The sequence below is a fragment of the Pseudophryne corroboree genome, chromosome 8 (assembly GCF_028390025.1).
Source record: "Pseudophryne corroboree isolate aPseCor3 chromosome 8, aPseCor3.hap2, whole genome shotgun sequence".
In the NCBI taxonomy this organism is placed as follows: domain Eukaryota; kingdom Metazoa; phylum Chordata; class Amphibia; order Anura; family Myobatrachidae; genus Pseudophryne; species Pseudophryne corroboree.
Window position 1 is genome coordinate 392,933,331 of NC_086451.1, and position 26,716 is coordinate 392,960,046.

General features: G+C 44.7%; 1 protein-coding gene and 1 pseudogene across 2 annotated transcripts in view; both read left to right on the forward strand.

The window, feature by feature from the left end:
- The first annotated feature begins 587 nt into the window (after window positions 1–587).
- Window positions 588–26,716, forward strand: part of LOC134949247 (cytochrome P450 2F2-like) — a 77,183-nt gene continuing 51,054 nt past the window's right edge. For both annotated transcript variants that reach the window (XM_063937725.1, XM_063937726.1), the window contains exons 1-2: window positions 588–667; window positions 5,820–5,997. In XM_063937725.1, coding sequence (XP_063793795.1) covers window positions 5,821–5,997 — 177 coding nt within the window. In that variant the 5' untranslated portion in view covers window positions 588–667; window position 5,820. The remainder of the gene's footprint in view (window positions 668–5,819; window positions 5,998–26,716) is intronic.
- LOC134950118 (5S ribosomal RNA) lies at window positions 8,583–8,701 on the forward strand (annotated as a pseudogene).

Sequence of the window (26,716 nt, forward strand, 5' to 3'; positions counted from 1 at the left end):
CTCCACGAAGGGAACTAGACGCTACGCGTCTAGTTTCCCTTCGTGGAGAGGACCTTTGCTGTGCGGTGCGCGATGACGTCATCGCGCACCGCACATCATTTCAGTCTGTACAGGGGGTGTAAATGACCACGCCCCCTGTACGAATCCACGCCCCCTAATGCCACCCAGGGCGCACAGAGCCCCAGAACCGGCCCTGGTGCATGTGCAGCGGCCACTTTTTGGTGGCGATTTCCGCTACGACTGCAGCTCCCGACGCTAGAACTCCGGAAAGGTAAGTATTAAACTATGGGTGCAGTGTGTGTGGTGTGGCCCTTCCTGGACCCAGGGGTCTGTGCGCACCGCACACATTGCACTCATTATAGAAACGCCTATGACTGTAGTTTATTATTGTAAGGATATTTTTGTTGGTAGCTTGGGAAGCTGAACTTTGGGAAAGTCAGACTACTCATAAGTCTCACACTAATTGTCAACAACTGAAACAAAATATTGAAGTTGAAGCCAGGAAAATTCCCAGTACTGTAGATTATGAAACCCTTGGCACTGTATGTAGTTTGCATGTTAAACATTATAATAAATTCACTCAGAACTTCCAAACTCTGACAATTATTAAAACCACACAGGGATAACGGTAATCTGAAATCTGTAGCTCCAAATTCAGCGATTTAAGGTGAGTGACTTATTACGTTCTCCAAGCTTGTTCATTCTCCCATATGGTTAGGATAAGTAAGAGCAAGATTGGTTATTTTGTTATCATACTGTTCATAGCAATGGAGCACAGCGCAGAGTATCTGGAGATAATAGCTGCGGTACATTACTGTGGGATCCATAGGGGCCGTTGGTGAAGATGGATAAAAATTGTGAATTTGGAGAGTATTAGCTGCTTAGGATGGCACATAAACATAGACTAATTATAAATGATGTATTCTTGATAATTTGTGTATTGAATGATTAAATGGATCAGTGTAATGGTCAAAGACTAATGTTAGTGGCTGAGTTAGATAGGGTGCTTAGATGAGGTAGATAGAGAAGAAGAGATTCATTTTTAAATCTTTAATTTTTTGAACTTTAATTTAATTTAATTTTTTCTGTATTACTAATGTGAAGAAACTATATCTGTATGACCAATATTACCTGAATGACTAAGTATAATCTATATAATCGATATGTATATATATAATTTTGTTTAAAAAGATCATATGTTAACCTAATATTTTCTTTCATGACTGTCATATTCATTGTAAAAATGTATGTATGTATATATATATATATATATATATATATATATAAATAATATTTTATTTAATTAATATATTTTTATAAAATTACTTCATAATTTATTTCAAAATCTCTCTATATCTGTGTCCTCTATTATTTAATAATTATAACTAATATGTTCTAATATGATGTCAGTGTGATATGTAAGCAACTGCCCACTTTCCATCGATACTACAGTAGCAGGGAATATTGACATTGGTGGAGCTTTAACAAATGCAATGAGAAAATGAAAGTGTACTATAAGGATAGAAATCAGATTGAGTGTGAGAACCAGACAGTAGAAGAGCAATTAGAATGGCTGGCAAACAGGAACGTGTATAAAGTGTATAGAATTCAGACAGAAGAGGGAGCAATGAGATGGCAGCATTACAGAAGAGGGTGCAGCAATGACATAAGTCAAATAGGAGAGTAGGAAATAGGGATAACAGCCACAAAGGAGAAAAGGCAATGAGGATGGCAATCAGACAAGAGAGGGCAATGAAGGTGATCTGGGAGTTTTCCTACTTGATTACATCCTCTCTGTACTGTCCACACTGATGCCCATATTTATCAAATCTTGGATGTGATAAATTGCATGGTTATAAAGTACCAACCAGCCAGCTAATGATGTTTTTTAAACACAGTCTGTAACATGGCAGTTAGGAGCTGGTTGGTTAGTACTTTATCACCATGCAATTTATCACTCTCCAATGCTTGATAAATCTGGGCAATAACCTCATATAAATGTTTTTCTTAATTTTTACATCCTCATGACCCTTGACCAACATTGCTGGGTGACCATATCATACAGCCCATTAAGAACCTTTGAAATCTGGCAGACCATTATGCAATATGTAGCACCTATCCTTGTGTATCAATGCCTATTTCCCTATAGATTGTAAGCTTGCGAGCAGGGCCATCCAACCTCTGTGTCTATCTATTACCCAGTTTTGTTCTATTACTGTTGCTCCATTTGTAAAGTGCAATGGAACATGCTGCGCTATATAAGAAACTGTTAATAAATAATAATAAATAATGCAATGAGGGTGGTAATTAGACAAGAGAGAGAGAGAACAATGAGGGTGGTAATCAGACAAGAGAGGGAGTAATGAGGATGGTAATCAGACAAGAGAGCGAGAGAGAACAATGATGATGGCAATCAGTAAAGAGAGTGGGCAATGACTGGTAATCAGGCAAGAGAGGGTGTAATGATGATGGTAATCAGACAAGATAGAGGGCAATGAGGGTGGTAATCAAACAAGAGAGAGGGCAATGAGGGTGGTAATCAGATGAGAGAGAGAGAGAACAATGAGGATGGTAATCAGACAAGAGATAGTGCAATGAGGATGGTAATCAGACGAGAGAGAGAGAGAACAATGAGGATGGTAAGGAGACAAGAGAGAGGACAATGAGGGTGGTAATCAGACAAGAGAGAGAGGGCAATGAGGGTGGTAATCAGACAAGAGAGAGGGCAATGAGGGTGGTAATCAGACAAGAGAGAGAACAATGAGGATGATAATCAGACAAGAGAGAGAACAATGAGGATGGTAATCAGACTAGAGAAAGGGCAATGAGGGTGGTAATCAAACAAGAGAGAGGGCAATGAGGGTGGTAATCAGACAAGAGAGAGAGAGAGAGAGAGAGAGAACAATGAGGATGGTAATCAGACAAGAGAAAGAACAATGAGGATGGTAATCAGACAAGAGAGAGGCCAATGAGAGTGGTAATCAGACAACAGTGAGGGCAATGAGGATGGTAATTAGAAGAGAGAGAGAGAGAATAATGAGGGTGGTAATCAGACAAGAGAGAGAGAGAGAGAGAGGGTAATGAGGATGGTAATCAGACAAGAGAGAGAGAGAACAATGAGGATGGTAATCAGACATGAGAGAGGCCAATGAGGGTGGTAATCAGACAAGAGAGAGAGAGAACAATGAGGGTGGTAATCAGACAAGAGAGAAGGCAATGAGGGTGGTAATCAGACAAGAGAGAGGGCAATGAGGATGGTAATCAGAGAAGAGAGAGGGCAATGAGGGTGGTAATCTGACAAGAGAGAGGGCAATGAGGGTGGTAATCTGACAAGAGAGAGAGGTAATCAGACAAGAGAGGGAGTAATGAGGATAGTAATCAGACAAGAGAGAGAGAGAGAGAGAGAGAGAGGGCAATGAGGATGGTAATCAGACAAGAGAGAGAGAGAGAGAGAGAGAGAGTACAATGAGGATGGTAATCAGACAAGAGAGAGGGCAATGACTGGTAATCAGGCAAGAGAGGGAGTAATGATTATGGTAATCAGACAAGAGAGAGGTTAATGAGGGTGGTAATCAGACAAGAGAGAGAGAGCAATGAGGGTGGTGATCAAACAAGAGAGAGAGAACAATGAGGATGGTAATTAGACAAGAGAGAGGGCAATGAAGATAATAATCAAACAAGAGAGAGGGCAGTGACTGGTATTCAGGCAAGAGAGCAAATAATGAGTATAACAGTGAGACATGACAGAGACACAGAGAAATATGACAGATGGCAATCTGTGTCAATGTTGTTAGCACTTTCTTTGGATGGTCATACACCCTCCACAATAAGGCATTTGGAAATCCATATGTCCCTATGAGGGTGGTAATCAGACAATAGAGAGAGAGGGTAATGAGGATGGTAATCAGACGAGAGAGAGAGAACAATGAGGATGGTAATCAGACATGAGAGAGGCCAATGAGGGTGGTAATCAGACAAGAGAGAGAGAACAATGAGGATGGTAATCAGACAAGAGAGAGAACAATGAGGATGGTAATCAGACAAGAGAGAGGGCAATGAGGGTGGTAATCAGACAAGAGAGAGGGCAATGAGGGTGGTAATCAGACGAGAGAGAGAGAGAGAACAATGAGGATGATAATCAGACAAGAGAGAGAACAATGAGGATGGTAATCAGACTAGAGAAAGGGCAATGAGGGTGGTAATCAAACAAGAGAGAGGGCAATGAGGGTGGTAATCAGACAAGAGAGAGAGAGAGAGAGAACAATGAGGATGGTAATCAGACAAGAGAAAGAACAATGAGGATGGTAATCAGACAAGAGAGAGGCCAATGAGAGTGGTAATCAGACAACAGTGAGGGCAATGAGGATGGTAATTAGAAGAGAGAGAGAGAATAATGAGGGTGGTAATCAGACAAGAGAGAGAGAGAGGGTAATGAGGATGGTAATCTGACAAGAGAGAGAGAGAACAATGAGGATGGTAATCAGACATGAGAGAGGCCAATGAGGGTGGTAATCAGACAAGAGAGAGAGAGAGAGAACAATGAGGGTGGTAATCAGACAAGAGAGAGAGAGAGAGAGAGAACAATAAGTGTGGTAATCAGACAAGAGAGAAGGCAATGAGGGTGGTAATCAGACAAGAGAGAGGGCAATGAGGATGGTAATCAGACAAGAGAGAGGGCAATGAGGGTGGTAATCAGACAACAGAGAGGGCAATGAGGATGGTAATCAGACAAGAGAGAGAGAGAGAGAGAACAATGAGGATGGTAATCAGACAAGAGAGAGAACAATGAGGATGGTAATCAGACAAGAAAGAGGGCAATGAGGGTGGTAATCTGACAAGAGAGAGGGCAATGAGGATGGTAATCAGACGAGAGAGAGAGAGAACAATGAGGATGGTAATCAGACAAGAGAGAGGGCAATGAGGGTGGTAATCAGAGAAGAGAGAGGGCAATGAGGGTGGTAATCTGACAAGAGAGAGGGCAATGAGGGTGGTAATCTGACAAGAGAGAGAGAGGTAATCAGACAAGAGAGGGAGTAATGAGGATAGTAATCAGACAAGAGAGAGAGAGAGAGAGAGAGAGAGGGCAATAAGGATGGTAATCAGACAAGAGAGAGAGAGAGAGAGAGAGAGAGTACAATGAGGATGGTAATCAGACAAGAGAGAGGGCAATGACTGGTAATCAGGCAAGAGAGGGAGTAATGAGGATGGTAATCAGACAAGAGAGAGGTTAATGAGGGTGGTAATCAGACAAGAGAGAGAGCAATGAGGGTGGTAATCAAACAAGAGAGAGAGAACAATGAGGATGGTAATCAGACAAGAGAGAGGGCAATGAGGGTGGTAATCAGACAAGAGAGAGGGCAATGAAGATGATAATCAAACAAGAGAGAGGGCAGTGACTGGTATTCTGGCAAGAGAGGAAATAATGAGTATAACAGTGAGACATGACAGAGACACAGAGAAATATGACAGATGGCAATCTGTGTCAATGTTGTTAGCACTTTCTTTGGATGGTCATACACCCTCCACAATAAGGCATTTGGAAATCCCTCTGCAGAAATCTCCCATTGGCCCCTGCTTTATGAATAAATTAGCAATGAATGGATTATAATAAGGAAATTGTTGAGTGGTGTCCTGGGGCAGTGGGCTTTAAGAGAGCACAGGCTACCATTCAAGCTTAGTGTAAAATATGACTAGGAATAAATACAGTATAATGTAGGTTAAGGGCTAGTCCACCTGAACCATTGTGTAATGTACAGTACTCATCTATATGGTACTATCTAGCAGTTTCATGAGAATGATTGTCTGATCTCTGTTGGCAGGATGGATCTCTACTCACTATGTACAGTGATCCTTGTGGTTCTCATCAGCTGCCTTATGGCAATATATGGGAGGATGATGTTGGAAAGAGTGAAACTCCCCCCTGGACCAACTCCTCTTCCCATCATTGGAACCCTACACAAAATGAACGTCAGCAATATAGTACACTCACTGATGAAGGTGAGACAGTGACATATCCAACTGCAGGAAAAGTAATTGCAACCAAGCAATATTATTTTAATAAGCATAAAATGCACAAATTTGGTCAGTGACATCACCCAATAAGTCAACATATTTGTCTATATTACAAATAACACAGAGGTTCCAGACAGTATTTTTATTGCAAACCATTAGGCTATTTAAGTAAAGATTTAAACTCATAAGTCAATATTTGCAAGCAGATGTTTTTTTAAATAAAAATGGAAAAATGCTGCACTGTGAAAGCTCCAAGTTCACGCAGAAGAAAAACAATTCCCTAACAATTGACTTTCAATTAACCACTAGCTGTGAATCATAAAAAAGATAAGCTTTTATGGATAAAAGACCCCCTAATTCAAATAATTTATAGAAATGCCCAAGATAGGAAAAGGCTTCAAAATAATATTCAAGTGCTTGGCTAACCCAGTGAGCATTGTTGGATCAATTGTGAGAAAATTGAGTTGCATTATACCACCCAGGCACTGCCTAGGCAAGGCTGTCCCTAAAAACTCAGTATCAAACAAGAAGTAGACTTGACATGCTAACTATCACTGAAGGAGCAACAGAGTTCACTGGCTGAGATAGGAATGAAGGTGCCCCAGTCAACCAAATCAACAGTTCTACATGCAACTGGCCTGTATGACCACTTCAAAACACATCTGGAGTTTGCCAGAATAGCTAAAATGAGGGATAATGTTTTGTGGTAAGATGCAGAGCCGTAAGTAGACTTTTTGGTGCCCTGTGCCAGAAAGATAATGGACACTGCCCCTCCCTATTTTTCCAATAGAGACATAAGGCACATGCCCTTGTGGGGAAGGGGCATGACAAAGTTTTTACACAAATCCTCTATATACCACATTCACGCACTCAATTTGACAGTTCATTGTTATGTAGTTACAATACCCTTTATTAAATAACACATTTCAATATAATGTCATACCCAGGATTCAAACCCATAACCTATTACATTCTAGTCAAACACCCTACTCATTGAGCTATTTGATCCTGTAGAAAAACTATAAGATTATTTTTTAATTCTCTTTATTTTGAAAAGTGGAGAACAGTACAAAGTTATATCTAGACATGCAGTGAACCGAGGAGTGGTTCAGTAAATGTTGCATGACATACAGGTATCTTACATTTAGATAAAAGGTGGCAGTATAGTGCACTTGAATTTTATATTTTTTATACACAATCCCTGTAAGGAACAATCCCTGGGCAATCCCACCAAAAGAGCCCATGGAACCACAGTGTCTCCAACACAGATCTGAACTTAAGGGAAAGATATTATGTATTCGTACAGGAACCATGTACCACCTTGAGTATACTTTTTAGGCATTTTCCTTGATATTCGAGTTTATAGAGGCTTTAGCGACCAACTCTCTAATTTCTGACTAATCCTCCTCCTCCAGAGTAACACCCAAATCACGTTCCCAAGCTAGTTCAAATGGCTCCCTGGAGGAGGGGGAGCTGTCCAGGAGAGAGTACAGAATGAATATAGTGCCACTACGGTCAGGAGTATAAAAACATGTTCGTTCAAAGGGGGTTGGAGGTCTGAGTTTGTCAGGCTTACTCAGGAAGTGCACAAAACTGGTAATCTGCATATAGTCAAAGTGTTTAGATTGTTGTATGCCATATTTCTCGCATAGGGCTGAAAAGTTTTTTTGGAGCAAATTCCCCTGAGATGTGTATAAGCCTGGTTACACCCACTGCTACCCAAGGGCGCATATAGGAAGCCATACAACCCAAAGAGAAGCCGGGATGGCGCCAGAAAGGTGTCAGAGTAGAAGGGTATGGTGCTAACTTGTAATTCCTATTGAGGCTATCCCAAGTTTTTAGTACTGATTGGACACAAGGAGTGGCACTGACCGAGGCTGGTCTCATATGCGGAGGTAGCCATGGAAGAGAGCTGACCTGATGATAGTTAATCAGATTGTTTTCCAGAGACGCCCACTGCTTGCACCCCTCCTGGGCATGCCAAGCTACTATGTGGATCAGTTGTGTAGCTTAGAAGTACCATTCAAATATAGGTAGGCCTAAGCCCCCATTTATTGAGGATTTAGCGAGACATTTCCTGCCGAGTCTAGGTGTTTTATTAGACCAGATAAATTTGCTGCACAAAGATTGCACTGTGCGAAGATAAGAGGAGGGGACAACTATAGGAATAGTTTGAAATAGATAGAGCAATCTTGGAAAAATAGACATTTTAATTTAATTTATTTTACCCATCCATGAAATGCACAGGGGAGTCCATTTAGCTATATCCTGGTTAATGCTATGCAAGAGAGGGAAATAGGGGGTCATTCCGAGTTGATCGCTAGCTGCAGTTGTTCGCAGCACAGCGATCAGGCTTAAAAATGGCTGTTCTGCGCATGCGGCGCAATGCACACGCGTGTCGCATGAGCACAATGAACGATGTAGTTTTGCACAGGGTCTAACGAATTTCAGGGAGTGTTCGGAAAAACACAGGCGTGCCAGGAAAAACGCAGGCGTTTCCAATGTTTGATGGGCTCTGGAATCACTGATGAGAGTTCACGAATTGTAGCAATGCAAACATTGGATACTCCTTCTACTTTCATACCACACTGGCAACGCCCGAATCCTTCCGATCTTGGAAGCTAAGCAGTGTTGGGCTGGGTCAGTACTCAAGTGGGAGACTCTTGAGGAATACTCAGTTCAGTAGAAGATTTGGACGGCCACGCTCAGCGTCTAACACTGACAGCAGATTCATCTTGCTTATTCCGTCTTTTCTATCTCTTTCTCAATACAAGTAACAAGAAATTATAGCTGACCAAAATTAATAAACATTATTGAGGTGCCATTATTTCCTAAACCTGCATAAGTCCAAGAGCATTCATTTTCAGGCGTTCAGTTGAGATCAATCTGTATTTGAAACCCAGACAGTTCGGAACCGCTTTTTAGTATTTATACTAGTAATATTTGTTCTGTGTTCCTTTTTCTTTTTACCTATTAGTACATCCAACTACCATTTCATTTTATTTGATCTTGTTAATAAAAATTATATTTTAATAGAATATCATTGTTTCTTTTGAGACTTCAAAAATACTTAAGAGTGCACCCACAAAAGAGTCTTCTTTTCTCCTTTCCTGTTGCATGTTTCAATACTGACTCAGGGTGCACCACCAAATTTAAGATTGATTAGAAAACATTGGTTTTCCTTCCTCATTACATTTTGGTCATCATACTATCCACTTTATACTTTGTTATTCCCCTGTGCGGTATACTCCTGATACACTGATGTTAGGGATATGTTAGCGTCCAAATCCCATACCCATTACAGCATAATCAAAACCAATGGGCTTATGCATCTGTCATTTGGCGATGTGTCCGAGTGATGAAGTGTGCCGCTTCCCATGCTTAGAGTCCTGGGTTCGATTCCCAAAGTGTGAATGTGTTAGGGTCTCCTGCTCTGTGCTGCCACGTCGTCATGGCAACCGGGAGACAAGTGCTAGTGGAGTAACCTGAGCGTAGCTGATACTCCGGTTCAGGTCTTTTGCTGTGCAGTGGTTACAGGCTCTGTGCACGGCAGGGGATCCGGTGCTGGTTTTTGTGCTCACAGTCTGTGAGGTCTGAGTGGGGCGTGGACAGCACCTGCTATATAAACCCTCTTCGCAGGTTAGGCAGATGCTGCTGAATCTTTGTTGGTTAGTCAGTTCCTGAAAGCTAGCTAGTACTGTGTAAACTTTGTATTTGTTTGTTGCTTACTGCAAATAGGCCTTGGGATTTGGTATTACACTCTGCCAATCCAGACCTAGCAGTAAGACTGGAGTCAGTCGTTTAACCTGCTGGGGTTCTTTTGCTACTCTGTGAACCTAGCAGGTTTGCGGCTGTATTCTCAGACTTGCCTGCCAAAATCCTTTCTCACTGTGCAAGGTGTTCAGGTGTCAGTTTAGTGGCAGTAAACTGAACCAGTGCACTGCAAGTGAAGACTAGGATTGTGGAGACTCTCCTTGTGTCTATTATTCCATCTCTGACCAAGGAGTTTACTGCCACACCCGTTGGTAACCCTTTAGGGTTTTGCTGTTGCCCTTAGCAACAGCATTTCGGGTTCTCTACGTATTAAATCACAACATCTCGCTTTTTCCATCTGAGCATTCCTAATACTAGGGAGACACCCAGTTTCTTAGCCTTTGGGCTTCTCTGTTCACTTTGTGTTTATTTTGTTACCCTATCACCTTCTGTGTATGTAATGTCATATTCCCCAGTCTGTCTGTGAGTTCATTTGTTTTGCATCCCTCTCCGTTCAGACACCAGTACATTCCTGCTGGCACTGGTGTGCATAAAATATTCAGCAGCCTAATACTCCTGTTGAAATTTTGTGGGAATATGGAGCATACCCCTCAAAATACTTTGCAACAGGTGGTCGATCAGGTGCAGGTCTTGACTCGACAATTTAATGATTTGTCCATTAAAATGCACACCTCGCAGGCCGCTGGCGGAGCTCCCGCAGCAGCAGTACCTTCAGGGGTTAAGGAGCCGAAAGTAAATCTCCCGGATCATTTTTCTGGAGATCGCTCGCAGTTCTTTTGTTTCAAGGAGAGCTGCAAGCTATATTTCCAGCTTAGGCCTCAGTCTTCTGGGTCGGAGATTCAGCGGGTGGGCTTAGTGATTTCCTTGCTACAAGGAGACCCACAGGTCTGGGCATATGGGTTGCAGCCTGACTGTCCGTCGCTTAAAAGTGTTGATGCTTTTTTTACGGCACTGGGCATGTTGTATGATGACCCTGACAAGACGGCCTCAGCCGAGGCTCAGATTTCGATCCTTAAGCAAGGGCGAAGGCCAGTTGAGGTTTATTGTACGGAGTTTCGGAGGTTGGCCCATGATACCCAGTGGAATGACCCAGCCCTGAGACACCAGTACCGAAGAGGTCTTTCTAACCAGTTAAAAGACCAACTGGTACAATATCCCTTGCCTGATAGCTTGGATCAGCTCATGCAGTTATCCATTCGGGTGGATAGACGGCTGAGAGAGCGCATGCTTGAAAGGGAGACCGAGGTTTCTTTCTTTCCCAATGGAACGGAGAAGAGAAAAAGAGTTGCTGCGCCTGTGTCAATCAATTATACATTATGCAAGACTGGTGTCCTTAATCTGAAATTCACAGTGCAAAAATGTACGTACGCCTCTATAGGGAGTTATGTGTTACTCCCACAGCTAATGGAACAGAAGAGAAGGATTAAATAGAGGCGCTCATTTCATTCTGACACTGTAAAGTCTAAATTCATCACAACCAAGGGGTAAAATTAAGTTAAATATTTATTCTTAAATTAAATCAGTATAAAATTTCACTTTGTTAAGCACAAGATTATATATAAAACACAATTGGTAATCCCTATTCTCACAAAATTGCCACATATATTAAATAAACCGCTCACATGAATTGCCTATACTGTTACAGCAAACAATTAAAGAAGATGATGCAGACTGGACAGCTGCCGGCAGTCCAAATGTATCAGCTATTGCAACACTGTAGCCAAGACTGTCGTGTAACACTATTTGGACGAAGCACATTTGCTGGATATAAATGTAGTTGTTGAAAGCAATGATAATCTTCTATGAATATTGAGCTGTATAGTACATTGTCTCAAAGTTCCAGAAGCCAATGTATGGAATTGTTATATTTAGTTACCTCTCCAATAGGGCTGCAAAACCCGAGCGTCCTCGGGTAGATTCAAATTGCCCAATGCACAACAAAATCGGAGGGTCTGTCCATACACGCCGGAATCCCACACTTGTATAATCGTTCCCCTGGGCGTGCACCGCCCGCTGCAGTGTGTGGGGAAAGGCAGGTGCGCGGCTGATTAGATTAGAGCCGCTGTCGGGATCCAGCACTCTGTTGTACTTCTCCAATGCTCTCTGGACGTATGCTGTCCGTGGATGATGAGAGGGAGAGAGACTGATGTCCGGCCACTATCAGCATACGGGGCTAGTACAGCGGCTTCGTCCTGTATTGAGACGTATACCGCTTGCTCCTATAGCCGGTAAGATGGGGCTGTAGATAATGTCCCAGAGCGTGCAGTCAATGTGTGAGAAAAGGGGAGGAGTCCTGACGCGTTTCGTCACGCAACCCGTGACTTTTTCAAACTAAATATATCAATTCCATACATTGGCTTCTGGAACTTTGAGACAATGTACTATACAGCTCAATATTCATAGAAGATTATCATTGCTTTCAACAACTACATTTATATCCAGCAAATGTGCTTCGTCCAAATAGTGTTACACGACAGTCTTGGCTACAGTGTTGCAATAGCTGATACATTTGGACTGCCGGCAGCTGTCCAGTCTGCATCATCTTCTTTAATTGTTTGCTGTAACATTATAGGCAATTCATGTGAGCGGTTTATTTAATATATGTGGCAATTTTGTGAGAATAGGGATTACCAATTGTGTTTTATATATAATCTTGTGCTTAACAAAGTGAAATTTTATACTGATTTAATTTAAGAATAAATATTTAATTTAATTTTACCCCTTGGTTGTGATGAATTTAGACTTTACAGTGTCAGAATGAAATGAGCGCCTCTATTTAATCCTTCTCTTCTTTCCCAAGGGAACCTCAGACTCTGAGGAATTTTCCGAGGAGCCTATGCAGATTGGGGCTACCCGCCTCTCCTCGCGTGAGAAGACGCGGAGGAGACAGCAGGGGTTATGTTTGTACTGTGGGAATAAAGGTCATGTGGTAGTATCATGCCCAGAAAAGCCGGAAAACTTCAGGGCCTGAGGGTGATGGGAAATATCCTGTCAGGCCAGAAGTCAGAATTTCCCAAGAAGACTTTTATCATTCCGGTGACCTTGAAGATCCTCGGTCAAACTGTCAAGACTGAGGCCTTTGTGGACAGTGGGGCCGACGGGGTTTTTATGGACCGCCAATTCGCCCTGAAACACTCTGTTCCCTTAGTACCCTTGGCATCGGAAATTGAGATTTGTGGGTTAAACGGGGAACCATTATACCAGGGTAAAATTACCTCTTGCACTAGCCAGATTTCTTTGTTTATTGGAGCCACACACTCTGAAAAATTGTCCTTTTATGTGACTGTCTGTACTTTTGCCCCATTGGTGTTGGGGTTACCCTGGTTAAAGGCCCACAATCCTCAATTTGACTGGGTCTCTGGGGAGATTCTTAGTTGGGGTACTGATTGTTTCAGGAGTTGCTTGAGCCTTCCAGTCAGGCTTTCGCAGCTTAGCTTGCCAGGATTGCCAGGATGTTATGCAGATTTTGCGGACGTGTTCTCCAAAAGAGTTGCAGAGGTACTACCTCCCCATCGCCCCTATGACTGTGCCATTAATTTGTTGCCGAATGCTAAGCTTCCCAAGAGCAGGTTGTACTCCCTGTCACGTCCTGAGACTCAGGCTATGGCAGAGTACATTCAGGAGAACTTGGCTAAGGGATTTATCAGACCTTCACAGTCTCCAGTTGGGTCGGGGTTCTTCTTCGTGGGTAAAAAGGACGGTTCGTTGCGACCCTGCATCGACTTCAGGGAATTGAATCGTATCACGATTAAAAACTCATACCCACTGCCTCTCATTTCGGTCTTGTTTGACCAGCTTCGTACGGCCACCATTTTTTCTAAGATTGACCTACGCGGTGCGTACAATCTAATCCGAATAAGAGAGGGGGATGAATGGAAGACTGCCTTTAATACCCACTCAGGGCATTATGAATATTTGGTGATGCCTTTTGGGCTCTGTAATGCCCCGGCAGTCTTCCAGGACTTCATGAACGATGTGCTCAGGGAATATTTGGATAGATTCTTAGTTGTATACTTAGATGACATCCTAATCTTCTCCCATTCCCTGGAGGAACATCGGAAGCATGTACGCTTAGTCCTCCAGAAACTCAGAGACCACCGGCTTGGGGCGAAGCTGGAGAAGTGCGAATTTGAAGTTCAGCAAATCGCATTTCTAGGATATATTATCTCTCCAGAAGGTTTCCAAATAGATGGTTCCAAGGTACAGGCAGTCCTGGATTGGGTGCAGCCCACTAGTTTGAATGGCGCTTCAGCGTTTTCTGGGCTTTGCGAATTTTTATAGACGATTTATCGCTGGATTTTCATCTATAGTGGCGCCCTTGGTGGCACTCACTAAGAAAGGGGCGGATGTTGCTCACTGGTCTTGTGAGGCCAAAGCGGCTTTTGCCCGTCTCAAAAGGGCATTTGTCTCGGCCAAGGTGCTGCGACACCCAGATCCAGAGCGTCCTTTTGTGGTGGAGGTGGATGCCTCTGAGATGGGTATTGGGGCAGTGCTCTCTCAGATGGGGGTGTCTGATAATCGCCTTCATCCCTGTGCTTACTTTTCCCGTAAATTTTCGCCTGCCGAGATGAATTATGACGTGGGTAACCGGGAATTGTTGGCTATTAAGGATGCACTCGAGGAGTGGAGACACTGGCTTGAGGGGGCTAAGTTTGTGGTCTCAATTCTCACCGACCATAAGAATTTGGCATATTTAGAGTCAGCGAAGTGCCTCAATGCCAGGCCGGCACGATCGGCTTTGTTTTTTGCTTGCTTTAATTTTTTGATAACATATCGCCCTGGGTCAAAAAACATCAAGGTTGACGCGCTCTCGCTGAGTTTTGCTCCAATCCAGGAGACCACCGAGGAGCCATTGCCCATTGTGTCCCCATCATGTATTAAAGTGGGCATTACCCAGGACCTCTTGTCATTAGTCCTTAGAGCACAAGAGCAGGCTCCTCCAGACCTTCCGGTAGGTCTTTTGTTTGTGCTTCCTAGGTTAAGACAGCGAGTGTTCTTGGAATTCCATGCCAAGAAGTCGGCACGTCACCCGGGTATTGCCAGAACTCGGGAGTTGCTATCTAGGGCGGTGTGGTGGCCCTCGGTGGCTAGGGATGTGGATCAGTGGGTTCGGGCATGTGACATCTGTGCCCGAAATAAGACTCCTAGAGGGGTTCCTGTTGGCCCATTACATCCACTCTCTATTCCATCTAAGCCATGGACCCACATTTCTATGGATTTTGTGGTGGACTTGCCCAAATCCTCGGGGATGACAGCCATCTGGGTTGTCGTTGACAGGTTTTCGAAGATGGCGCACTTCGTTCCATTGGTTGGGCTGCCATCGGCCAGACGCCTGTCTGAATTATTTATGCTGCATGTTGTGCGCCTCCACGGGTTGCCACTTGATGTGGTCTCTGACCGCGGATCCCAGTTTGTGGCCAAATTCTGGAGGGCATTTTGTTCCGATCTCCAGATTTCTGTCAGCTTGTCGTCAGGCTACCATCCGCAGTCTAATGGGCAGACTGAAAGGGTGAACCAGTCCTTGGAGCAGTTCCTCAGGTGTTATGTCTCCAAGTGTCAGACTGACTGGGTTGCTCATCTGTCCATGGCGGAGTTTGCCTATAACAACGCGGCTCACTCTGCTACAGGGATCTCTCCCTTCCTTTGTGTGTATGGGCATCATCCTAAGGCCAATTCTTTTGACCCCCTGGACTCCACGCCTGGTGGTTCCTCTGTGGTTTCGGTCCTTAGAGGTATTTGGAGGAAAGTGAAGAAAGCCCTTGTGTCTGTGTCATTAGTGACCAAAAGGGTTTTTGATAAGCGGAAAAGACCCTGCAGCTTCAAATTAGGAGACTTCGTCTGGTTGTCTACCAAGAATTTGAAGTTGAGACAGCCATCTCATAAGTTAGGCCCCCGGTTCATCGGTCCTTATAAGATCACTAGGGTTATCAATCCGGTGGCATTTCAGTTAGATCTACCCCGTTCTTTGGGTATCAATAAAACATTTCATTGTTCCCTTTTAAAACGGGCGATTAGTAATCCTTCTTCCAGTGGAAGACCTTCCCCTCTTCTGATACGTGGCCAGAGGGAGTTTGTTGTTGAAAGGATTCTTGACTCCAAGATGGTTCGGGGGTCAGCTGTCATTTTTGGTGCACTGGAAGGGGTATGGCCCGGAGGAGCGGTCGTGGGTGCGCAGTTGTGATCTTCCTGCCCCCAGACTGTTACGCTCTTTCTTCTCGCAGTTCCCCGATAAACCCGGTGGTAGGGGTTCTTTGACCCCTCGTCAGAGGGGGGGTACTGTTAGGGTCTCCTGCTGTGTGCTGCCACGTTGTCATGGCAACCGGGAGACAAGTGCTAGCGGAGTAACCTGAGCGTAGCTGATACTCCGGTTCGGGTCTTTTGCTGTGCAGTGGTTACAGGCTCTGTGCACGGCAGGGGATCCGGTGCTGGTTTTTGTGCTCACAGTCTGTGAGGTCTGAGTGGGGCGTGGACAGCACCTGCTATATAAACCCTCTTCTCAGGTTAGGCAGATGCTGCTGAATCTTTGTTGGTTAGTCAGTTCCTGAAAGCTAGCTAGTACTGTGTCAACTTTGTATTTGTTTGTTGCTTACTGCAAATAGGCCTTGGGATTTGGTATTACACTCTGCCAATCCAGACCTAGCAGTAAGACTGGAGTCAGTCATTTAACCTGCTGGGGTTCTTTTGCTACTCTGTGAACCTAGCAGGTTTGCGGCTGTATTCTCAGACTTGCCTGCCAAAATCCTTTCTCACTGTGCAAGGTGTTCAGGTGTCAGTTTAGTGGCAGTAAGCTGAACCAGTGCACTGCAAGTGAAGACTAGGATTGTGGAGACTCTCCTTGTGTCTATTATTCCATCTCTGACCAAGGAGTTTACTGCCACACCCGTTGGTAACCCTTTAGGGTTTTGCTGTTGCCCTTAGCAACAGCATTTCTGGTTCTCTACGTATTAAATCACAACATCTCGCTTCTTTCCATCTGAGCATTCCTAATACTAGGGAGACACCCAGTTTCTTAGCCTTTGGGCTTCTCTGTTCACTTTGTGTTTATTTTGTTACCCTATCACCTTCTGTGTATGTAATGTCATATTCCCCAGTCTGTCTGTGAGTTCATTTGTTTTGCATCCCTCTCCGTTCAGACACCAGTACATTCCTGCTGGCACTGGTGTGCATAACAGAATGCATGTTAATTTTTTCCTGACACTTTATTCATTTTTTTATCTATTGTACTGTATTATACTTTCACATTCAATAGAAGTGTTCACACAAGTTTTACATAAAGCTGAGCAAAGCTGCAGGAACGTATCCACTGTAAAATACACAGCGGGTACGAGGATAAGGTTCTATGCATCGTACAGTACACATACAATTCTGTAGCAGGCCAGACTCAATTGAAATGGCTACCACCCATGACCCCTTGCCTCGTGGAAGCCATCAGCTATTGAGCCAGCGACTGCATAGATATTGCAAGTTACGGGGCAATGCTGAAGGAGCGTCACAATATCCTAGCAAAAATAAACAGTGTTGATAAGGATAGGCAAGCTCTATGCACATCAGTGCTGTAACTAGACATTTTAGCGCTGTGTGCAAATAACGGCATCAGCGACCCCCTTATGTAATATAAGGGCAGTGCGCGCCGTTGGTGCACAAAAATATATATAGGGGTGTGGCTTTATGGGAAAGGGGTGTGGCCACAAAATAATACCAATTCATATTATGGTGCACAGTAGTCTCCATTATTCAAATTGCACTTCACAGTAGTGCCACTACACCATGAAGAGCCCCTTTTACACATTATGGTGGACAGATTCCCCTTTTTACACATTCCGGCAGACAGTGTCCCCTTTTTACACATTACGGCAGATACCGTCCCCTTTTTACACATTACGGCAGATACCGTCCCCTTTTTACACATTACGGCAGACAGCGTCCCGTTTTTACACATTCCGGCAGACAGTGTCCTGTTTTTGCACATTACGGCAGACAGCATCCCCCTTTTTACACATTACAGCAGACAGCATCCCCTTATAACATTACGGCAGACAGCGTCCCCCTTTTTACATGTTACGGCAGACAGCGTCCCCCTTTTTACACATTACGGCAGACAGCGTTCCCCTTTTTACTCATTATGGCAGACAGCATCCCCCTTTTTACACATTACGGCAGACAGCGTCCCCTTATTACACATTACGGCAGACAGCGTGCCCTTTTACACATTAGGTAGACAGGAGAGATAGATACTTACCATCTCTCCGCTGGCTCAGGCCGCCAGGCTCCTCGGTGCTGTCAGCTCCAGAGGCAGGGGAGAAAGATGAGGGAGGGGGACTCCGGAGCCACAGCAGCGCTATGTAATTGGTGGCAGCGCCGCATGCAGCTGTCCCTCTCCTTCCGCATTGGATGGCTGCCGCCACTGTGAATGCTGTGATGAGGGAAGCGCATCCCAGCATTCACTGCGGTGGCGGACAGCCTATGTGGAAGGAGAGGTACAGATGCAGTGGCGCTGCCACCAATTACATAGCCCAGCTGTGACTCCCTCCTCCCCCTCCCTCCTTCTCCCCTGCCTTTGGAGCTGCTCCTTTCCTCTCCGGCGGCAGCACACTTAAACAGGCGGTTTGTAATGAGTCAGTTTGACTCAATACAAGCTGCTGATGATATTAGGGAAAATGGGAAGTTGCGCCCTCAGGGCGACTGCGCTGTGTGCCAGACACACCTAGTACACACGTAGTTATGGCTCTGATGCACATTATGATACACCGGACTCAATCACATAGCAAACTGACAAAATGGCTGCTGCCCGTGACCCCTTGCCTTGTGGCAGCCCTCACACATGGAGTGAGTGATGGCACAGGTTTTGCAGGCTACAGGGCAAAGCTGAAGGAGTGTCTGAATACACTAGATAAACTACACAGGGGCGATAGGGATAAGTGAGCTCTATGCACATTACGATACAGCGGACTCGACCAACGCATAGCAAACTGACAAAATGGCCACCGTCAGTGACCCTCCCCACCCCGTGGCAGCACTCACACATGGAGCAAGCAACGGCATAGGCTTTACAGACTACAGGGCATTGCTGAAGCAGCGTCTGAATACCCTAGCACAAATACACATGTACAGTAATAAGAATATTAATTTAAATATATAAATGAAAACAGTAAATGAAAGAATTACCAATCAAATACTGTATGGAGAAACTGTAGAAACCAGCTGGAACAAGTGAGGACAGCTGAAGATTTCAAGAGCAGGAACAGAGAGCAAATTAGCAGGAGATTTCTCAAAGGTCAGAGAGGATCCACACAGCAAGTCTGATTACAAAGAAACAGCTTTGCAGAGTGGTTACCGGGCTGTGACCGAGCCGCTCTTTATCCTGATTCAAACAAAGGAAATTCTTTATGTCAAATTTGTGTGCACACTTCTATTGAATGTGAAGGTATATTACTATAGATTACATAAAATAAAAAATAAAGTGTCAGAAAAAAAATAAACATGTATTCGCACTTTGGGAATCGAACCCAGGACTCTTAGCATGGGAAGCCGCACACCTCACACCTCAGACATAACGGCTCATGATAATTGTTCAAGCTCATGTGTAAATGTACTGTAAGCAGGGATCCCTTCACATTGGTTTTACCCACTGGTTATACCCACTGTTACCCAAGGGCGCATATAGGAAGCCATACAACCCAAAGGGAAGCCGGGATGGTGCCAGAAAGGTGTCAGAGTAGAAGGGTATGGTGCTAACTTGTAATTCCTATTGAGGCTATCCCAAGATTTTAGTACTGATTGGACACAAGGAGTGGCACTGACCGAGGCTGGTCTCATGTGCGGAAGTAGCCATGGAAGAGAGCTGACCTGATGATAGTTAATCAGATTGTTTTCCAGAGACGCCCACATCTTGCACCCCTCCTGGGCATGCCAAGCTACTATGTGGATCAGTTGTGTAGCTTGGAAGTACCGTTCAAATATAGGTAGGCCTAAGCCCCCATTTATTGAGGATTTAGCGAGACATTTCCTGCCGAGTCTAGGTGTTTTATTAGACCAGATAAATTTGCTGCACAAAGATTGCACTGTGCGAAGATAAGAGGAGTGGACAACTATAGGAATAGTTTGAAATAGATAGAGCAATCTTGGAAAAATAGACATTTTAATTGAATTTATTTTACCCGTCCATGAAATGCACAGGGGAGTCCATTTAGCTATATCCTGTTTAATGCTGTGCAAGAGAGGGAAATAGGGGGGTCATTCCGAGTTGATCGCTAGCTGCAGTTGTTCACAGCACAGCGATCAGGTTTAAAAATGGCTGTTCTGCGCATGCGGCGCAATGCACACGCGTGTCGCATGAGCACAATGAACGATGTAGTTTTGCACAGGGTCTAGCGAATCATTTCAGTCGCACTGGTGGCCGCAGAGTGATTGACATGAAGTGGGCGTGTCTGGGTGTCAACTGACCATTTTCAGGGAGTGTTCAGAAAAACACAGGCGTGCCAGGAAAAATGCAGGCGTGGCTGGGTGAACGCTGGGCGGTTTGTGACGTCAAAACAGGAACTAAACAGTCTGAAGTGATCACAAGCGCTGAATAGGTTTTGAGCTACTCTGAAACTGCACAAGAAAACTTTGTAGCCACTCTGTGATACATTCGTTCGCATTTCTGCTAAGGTAAAATACACTCCCAGTGGGTGGCGGCATAGCGTTTGCACGGCTGCTAAAAACTGCTAGCGAGTGATCAACTCGGAATGACCACCATAGTTAGCTTTAAACAGCTGGCAATAGTGTTTTGTGATCTGTATTCCAAGATATTTAATGGATTTAGGCCGCCAAACAATTAAAATTCAGCTCCAGTAGCTGCATCAAGGTGTGGGGAAGGTGGAAAGCCAATGCTTCAGATTTGGTGCTATTCAACTTATGTCCCAATAAAGTACCATATAAGGAAAGTTCAGCCTGTAAAATGGGAAGGGATGTCAATGGCGATGATAAAGAAAGAAGGACATCATCCGCAAAAAGTGAGATTTTGTATTGTGAGCCCTGAACTGAAATCCCTTTAATATCTGGATTCTGCCTAATATGAGCTGCGAGGGGTTCAATACTTAGGGAGTACAACAAAGGGGACAGGGGGCAACCCTGCCTGGTGCCATTTCCCAAACCAAACGCAGGGGATGAGAGCCCACTAGTGGAAATTATTGCTGCAGGGTTATGATACATAGCAAGCAATGCAGGCATAAAACCATCATAGGCCATAGGACCGCAATGTTTGAAACATAAAAGGCCAGGACATGTGGTCAAAGGCCATTTCAGAATCCAATGATAACAACTGCTAGGATCTTATGTTTATTGATGTGAGAGATTAAATTGACCGTACACCTAGTATTATCTAGGACAGAGGTGGCTGTCAAAGTTCAATCACGAATGACATCGAAAGTGTAAATATGCAACTTTTTGAATTTAGTACGACTAATTTACTAAGCTGCCATATTCTGCATTTTCGGTTTTACCGATGTCTATGTCATTCGTTTTTTTAGGCAGCGTTTTACGTGAGTGACTTGTAAAACACTGCCGACTTTAATACAATGAATCTCGGCCGGATCTGAGAGATCCGTGCTGGGCTTCATTGTGCACTTTAAAAAAAAAAAAAAATCAGTGTTAAATTAAAAAAAAAATGCGTGGGGTCCCCCTCCTAAGCAAAACCAGCCTCGGGCTCTTTGAGCCGGTCCTGGTTGCAAAAATGTGGGGGAACAAATGATAGAGGTTCCCCCATATTTCAACAACCAGCACCGGGCTCTGCGCCAGGTCCTGGTTCCAAAAATACGGGGGACAAAAAGCGTAGGGGTCCCCTGTATTTCTGAAACCAGCACCGGGCTCCACTAGCCAGATACATAATGCCACAGCCGGGGGACACTTTTATATAGCTCCCGGCGGCCCTGGCATTACAGAACCAACTAGTCACCCCTGGCCGGGGTACCCTGGAGGAGTGGGGACCCCTTCAATCAAGGGGTCCCCCCCCTCCAGCCACCCAAGGACCAGGAGTGAAGCCCGAGGCTGTCCCCCCATCCATGGGCTGCGGATGGGAGGCTGTAAGCCGTTGTGTAAAAAAATGAATATTGTTTTTAGTAGCAGTACTACAAGTCCCAGCAAGCCTCCCCCGCAAGCTGGTACTTGGAGAACCACAAGTACCAGCATGCGGAGGAAAACCGGGCCCGCTGGTACCTGTAGTACTACTACAAAAAAAATACCCCAATAAAAACATAAGACACACACCTTGAAAGTATAACTTTAATACATACATACACACCTCCATATACACATACTAACCTTATGTTCACACGAGGGTCGGTCCTCTTCTCCATGTAGAATCCATGGTGTACCTGTGGAAAAAATTATACTCACAAAATCCAGTGTAGAAGCCTCTTCTACTTTTAATCCAGTTGTAATCCAGGTACTTGTCAAAATAAAAAAAGGACACCCGACATCGCACTGAAAGGGGACCCATGTTTTCACATGGGACCCCTTTCCCCGAATGCCATGAACCCCCTCTGACTTATGTCTAAGTGGGTTCCATCAGCCAATCAGGGAACGCCACGTTGTGGCATCCTCCTGATCGGCTGTGTGCTCCTGTACTGTATGACAGGCGGAACACGGCAGTGTTACAATGTAGCGCCTATGCGCTCCATTATAACCAATGGTGGGAACTTTGTGGTCAGCGGGTGACCGAAAGTATCCTCACCGCTGACCACAAAGTTCCCACCATTGGTTACAATGGAGCGCATAGGCGCTACATTGTAACACTGCCGTGTGCCGCCTGTCATACAGTACAGGAGCACACAGCCAATCAGGAGGGTGCCACAACGTGGCGCTCGCTGATTGGCTGAAGAAACCCTCTTAGACATAAGTCAGAGGGGGTTTCTGGCATTCGGGGAAAGGGGTCCCATGTGAAAACATGGGGCCCCTTTCAGTGCGAGGTCGGGTGTCCGTTTTTTTATTTTGACAAGTACCTGGATTACAAATGAATTACAAGAAGAAGAGGCTTCTACACTGGAGTATGTGAGTATAATTTTTTCCACAGGTACACCATGGTTTCTACATGGAGAAGAGGACCGACCCTCGTGTGAACATAGGTAAGTATGTGTATATGGAGGTGTGTATGTATGCATTAAAGTTTTACTTTCAAGGTGTGTGTCTTATGTTTTTATTGGGGTATTTTTTTAGTAGTAGTACTACAGGTACCAGCGGGCCCGGTTTTCCTCCGCATGCTGGTACTTGTGGTTCTCCAAGTACCAGCTTGCGGGGAGGCTTGCTGGGACTTGTAGTACTGCTACTAAAAACAATATTCATTTTTTTACACAATGGCTATCAGCCTCCCATCCGCAGCCCTTGGATGGGGGGGACAGCCTCGGGCTTCACCCCTGGTCCTTGGGTGGCTGGAGGGGGGGACCCCTTGATTGAAGGGGTCCCCACTCCTCCAGGGTACCCCGGCCAGGGGTGACTAGTTGGTTATGTAATGCCAGGGCCGCCTGGAGCTATATAAATGTGTCCCCCGGCTGTGGCATTATGTATCTGGCTAGTGGAGCCCGGTGCTGGTTTCAGAAATACGGGGGACCCCTACGCTTTTTGTCCCCCGTATTTTTGGAACCAGGACCAGGCGCAGAGCCCGGTGTTGGTTGTTTAAATATGGGGGAACCTCTATCATTCCCCCCCCCCATATTTTTGCAACCAGGGCCGGCTCAAAGAGCCCGAGGCTGGTTTTGCTTAGAAGGTGGGACCTCACGCATTTTTTTCCCTAAAAATAACACTTTCCCATCTCCTTCCCACTGATAAACATGCACGGATCTCATGGATCCGTGCATGTCTATCCAAACACGGTAAAAAAAAGCAGGTCTGGTTTTTTTTAGCACTTTTTCACGAATTGTATTTCAGCACGGCAGTGTTTGGCATTTTCGGCAGTGTTTGTGATTTGCACTTTTTAGTAAATTCCCGATTTCTACCAAATTGCAGGCGTATTTGACCGATGGTGTATTGATTCTTGATTTTTTCCTAGGACTTCCAAAATATTACGAATGCCCTCATCACTGCCGAGATTTTTGCTTAGTAAATTCCCGACATGACACTTTGAAGAAAAAACGGCATCTCAGTCAAAATCGGGAGCTTAGTAAATATACCCCATACTGTCTCCGGCGGTGGTGACTATCTTCAATTCAGCGCCGGCCCGTGAGCCAATCACGGCTCGCGGACCGGCAGCTAAGGCTCCGGATTGGCTGCCTGACCGCGAGCTCTTATTGGCTCATGGGCTGGCACCGAATTGAAGATATTTAGTCATCTTCTAGATGAGTCAATTGGGAAGTGAGAGAGATGATCCTCTCGTTTTGTTGCTTCTTCCTATGTGATGCATATTTAACTATCGTGCCACAAAGGACCGCCTTGTGGGCTTTCCAAATTACTGGAAAGGAAATATTGTCCATAATATTAACCTCAAAATAATCTTTTAATTGGGTTTTGATGTATTCCTTAAAGTGCGGGATGCAAAGGAGTGTTTCATTTAACCTCCAAGATTGGCGGCCCTTATGAGTGTCCATTGGATCAATGGAACCCAGAACAATCAAATGGTCTGACCTGGCATTTGAAATAATGTCTACCTTCAGTAATGAGTGTAGTAAGTTACTGCATCCAAGAATCATGTCGATGTGTGTGTACGTACCGTGGGTATTCAAAAAGAAGGTATAGTCTCTGGAGGATGGGTAGTGTGCCCGCCATGTGTCGAATAGACCAGCCTCGGCCATGTGTCTCCTTAGATTACCTGGGGGTTTATACTGAGAGTGCAGGTGGGTTTGGCTGCTTTTATATAAATGTAAAGATATTATAGATGGATTGAATTTCCATTAAAATTTTCTGAAAAAAGCAAGTTTGGCCCACATTTGGAGAATATAAATTCACCAGGGTCATAACCTGGGGACCTAATTGACATACAGATGGAGCCTCCGTTATCTTGGCTGGCTGAGGCGTTAGTCACTATCGGGCATACGCAGCATGCCTGGGCGCAAGGAGGCGTGCCTATTCATAGGGAGGCGCACAGAGCTATTGGCGTTACCTTTAAGTGTAATACCTGCGATCATCCACCAGATGTCACTTTTTAAAATCACCATTGCGCATGCGTGTGGTCTCCATTAAAATACAATACCGAACTACATAGTAAGAACTACTTTACTGTTGCGTCTCATTACGCTACAATATGCAACAGTATGTCATACAGTATATTACAGTGTACAGACGTAACTACAGTAGTACAGTGCTGTATATACATACGCAAACGAACGTGATAAAGCCACAGTATAGTCCATTGACGTTAGGAATATGTGAGCGTCCAAGTCCCACAGACAAATCAACAAATAAAACCAGTAGTGTATACAGACGCAAACGAATATGTTACAGGTACAATGTGGTTTATTGATGTTAGGGATATGTTAGCGTCCAAATCCCATACCCATTACAACATACTCAAAACTAATGGGCTTATGCATCTGTCATTTGATGACGTGTCCGAGTGATGAAGTGTGCCGCTTCCCATGCTTAGAATCCTGGGTTCGATTCCCAAAGTGCGAATGCATGTTAATTTTTTCCTGACACTTTATTCATTTTTTTATCTATTGTACTGTATTATACTTTCACATTCAATAGAAGTGTGCACACAAGTTTTACATAAAGCTGAGCAAAGCTGCAGGAATGTTTCCACTGTAAAATACACAGCGGGTACGAGGATAAGGTTCTATGCACCGTACAGTACACATACAATTCTGTAGCAGGCCAGACTCAATTGAAATGGCTACCACCCATGACCCCTTGCCTCGTGGAAGCCCTCAGCTATTGAGCCAGCGACTGCATAGGTATTGGAAATTACGGGGCAATGCTGAAGAAGCGTCACAATACCCTAGCGAAAATAAACAGTGTTGATAAGGATAGGCAAGCTCTATGCACATCAGTGCTGTAAGTAGACATTTTAGCGCTGTGTGCAAAAAACGGCATCGGCAACCCCCCCTAATTTAATATAAGGGCAGTGCGCGCCGTTGGTACACAAAAAAATATATATGGGTGTGGCTTCATGGGGAAGGGGTGTGGCCACAAATTAATACCAATTCATTTTATGGTGCACAGTAGTCTCCATTATTCAAATTGCGCTGCACAGTAGCGCCACTACACCATGAAGAGCCCCTTTTACACATTATGGTGGACAGATTCCCCTTTTTACACATTCCGGCAGACAGTATCCCCTTTTTACACATTACGGCAGATACCGTCCCCTTGTTACACATTACGGCAGACAGCGTCCCGTTTTTACACATTCCGGCAGACAGTGTCCCGTTTTTGCACATTATGGCAGACAGCATCCCCCTTTTTACACATTACGGCAGACAGCATCCCCTTATAACATTACGGCAGACAGCGTCCCCCTTTTTACATGTTACGGCAGACAGATTCCCCTTTTTACACATTACGGCAGACAGCGTCCCTTTTTTTACTCATTACGGCAGACAGCGTCCCCCTTTTTACATGATACGGCAGACAGCTTCCCTCTTTTTACACATTACGGCAGACAGCGTTCCCCTTTTTACTCATTATGGCAGACAGCGTCCCCCTTTTTACACATTACGGCAGACAGCGTCCCCTTATTACACATTACGGCTGACAGCGTGCCATTTTACACATTAGATAGACAGGAGAGATAGATACTTACCATCTCTCCGCTGGCACAGGCCATCAGGCTCCTCGGTGATGGCAGCTCCAGAGGCAGGGGAGAAGGATGAGGGAGGGGGACTCCGGAGCAACAGCAGCGCTATGTAATTGGTGGCAGCGCCACATGCAGCTGTCCCTCTCCTTCCGCATTGGCTGGCCGCCGCCACTGTGAATGCTGGGATGAGGGAAGCACATCCCAGCAATTACTGCGGCGGCGGAC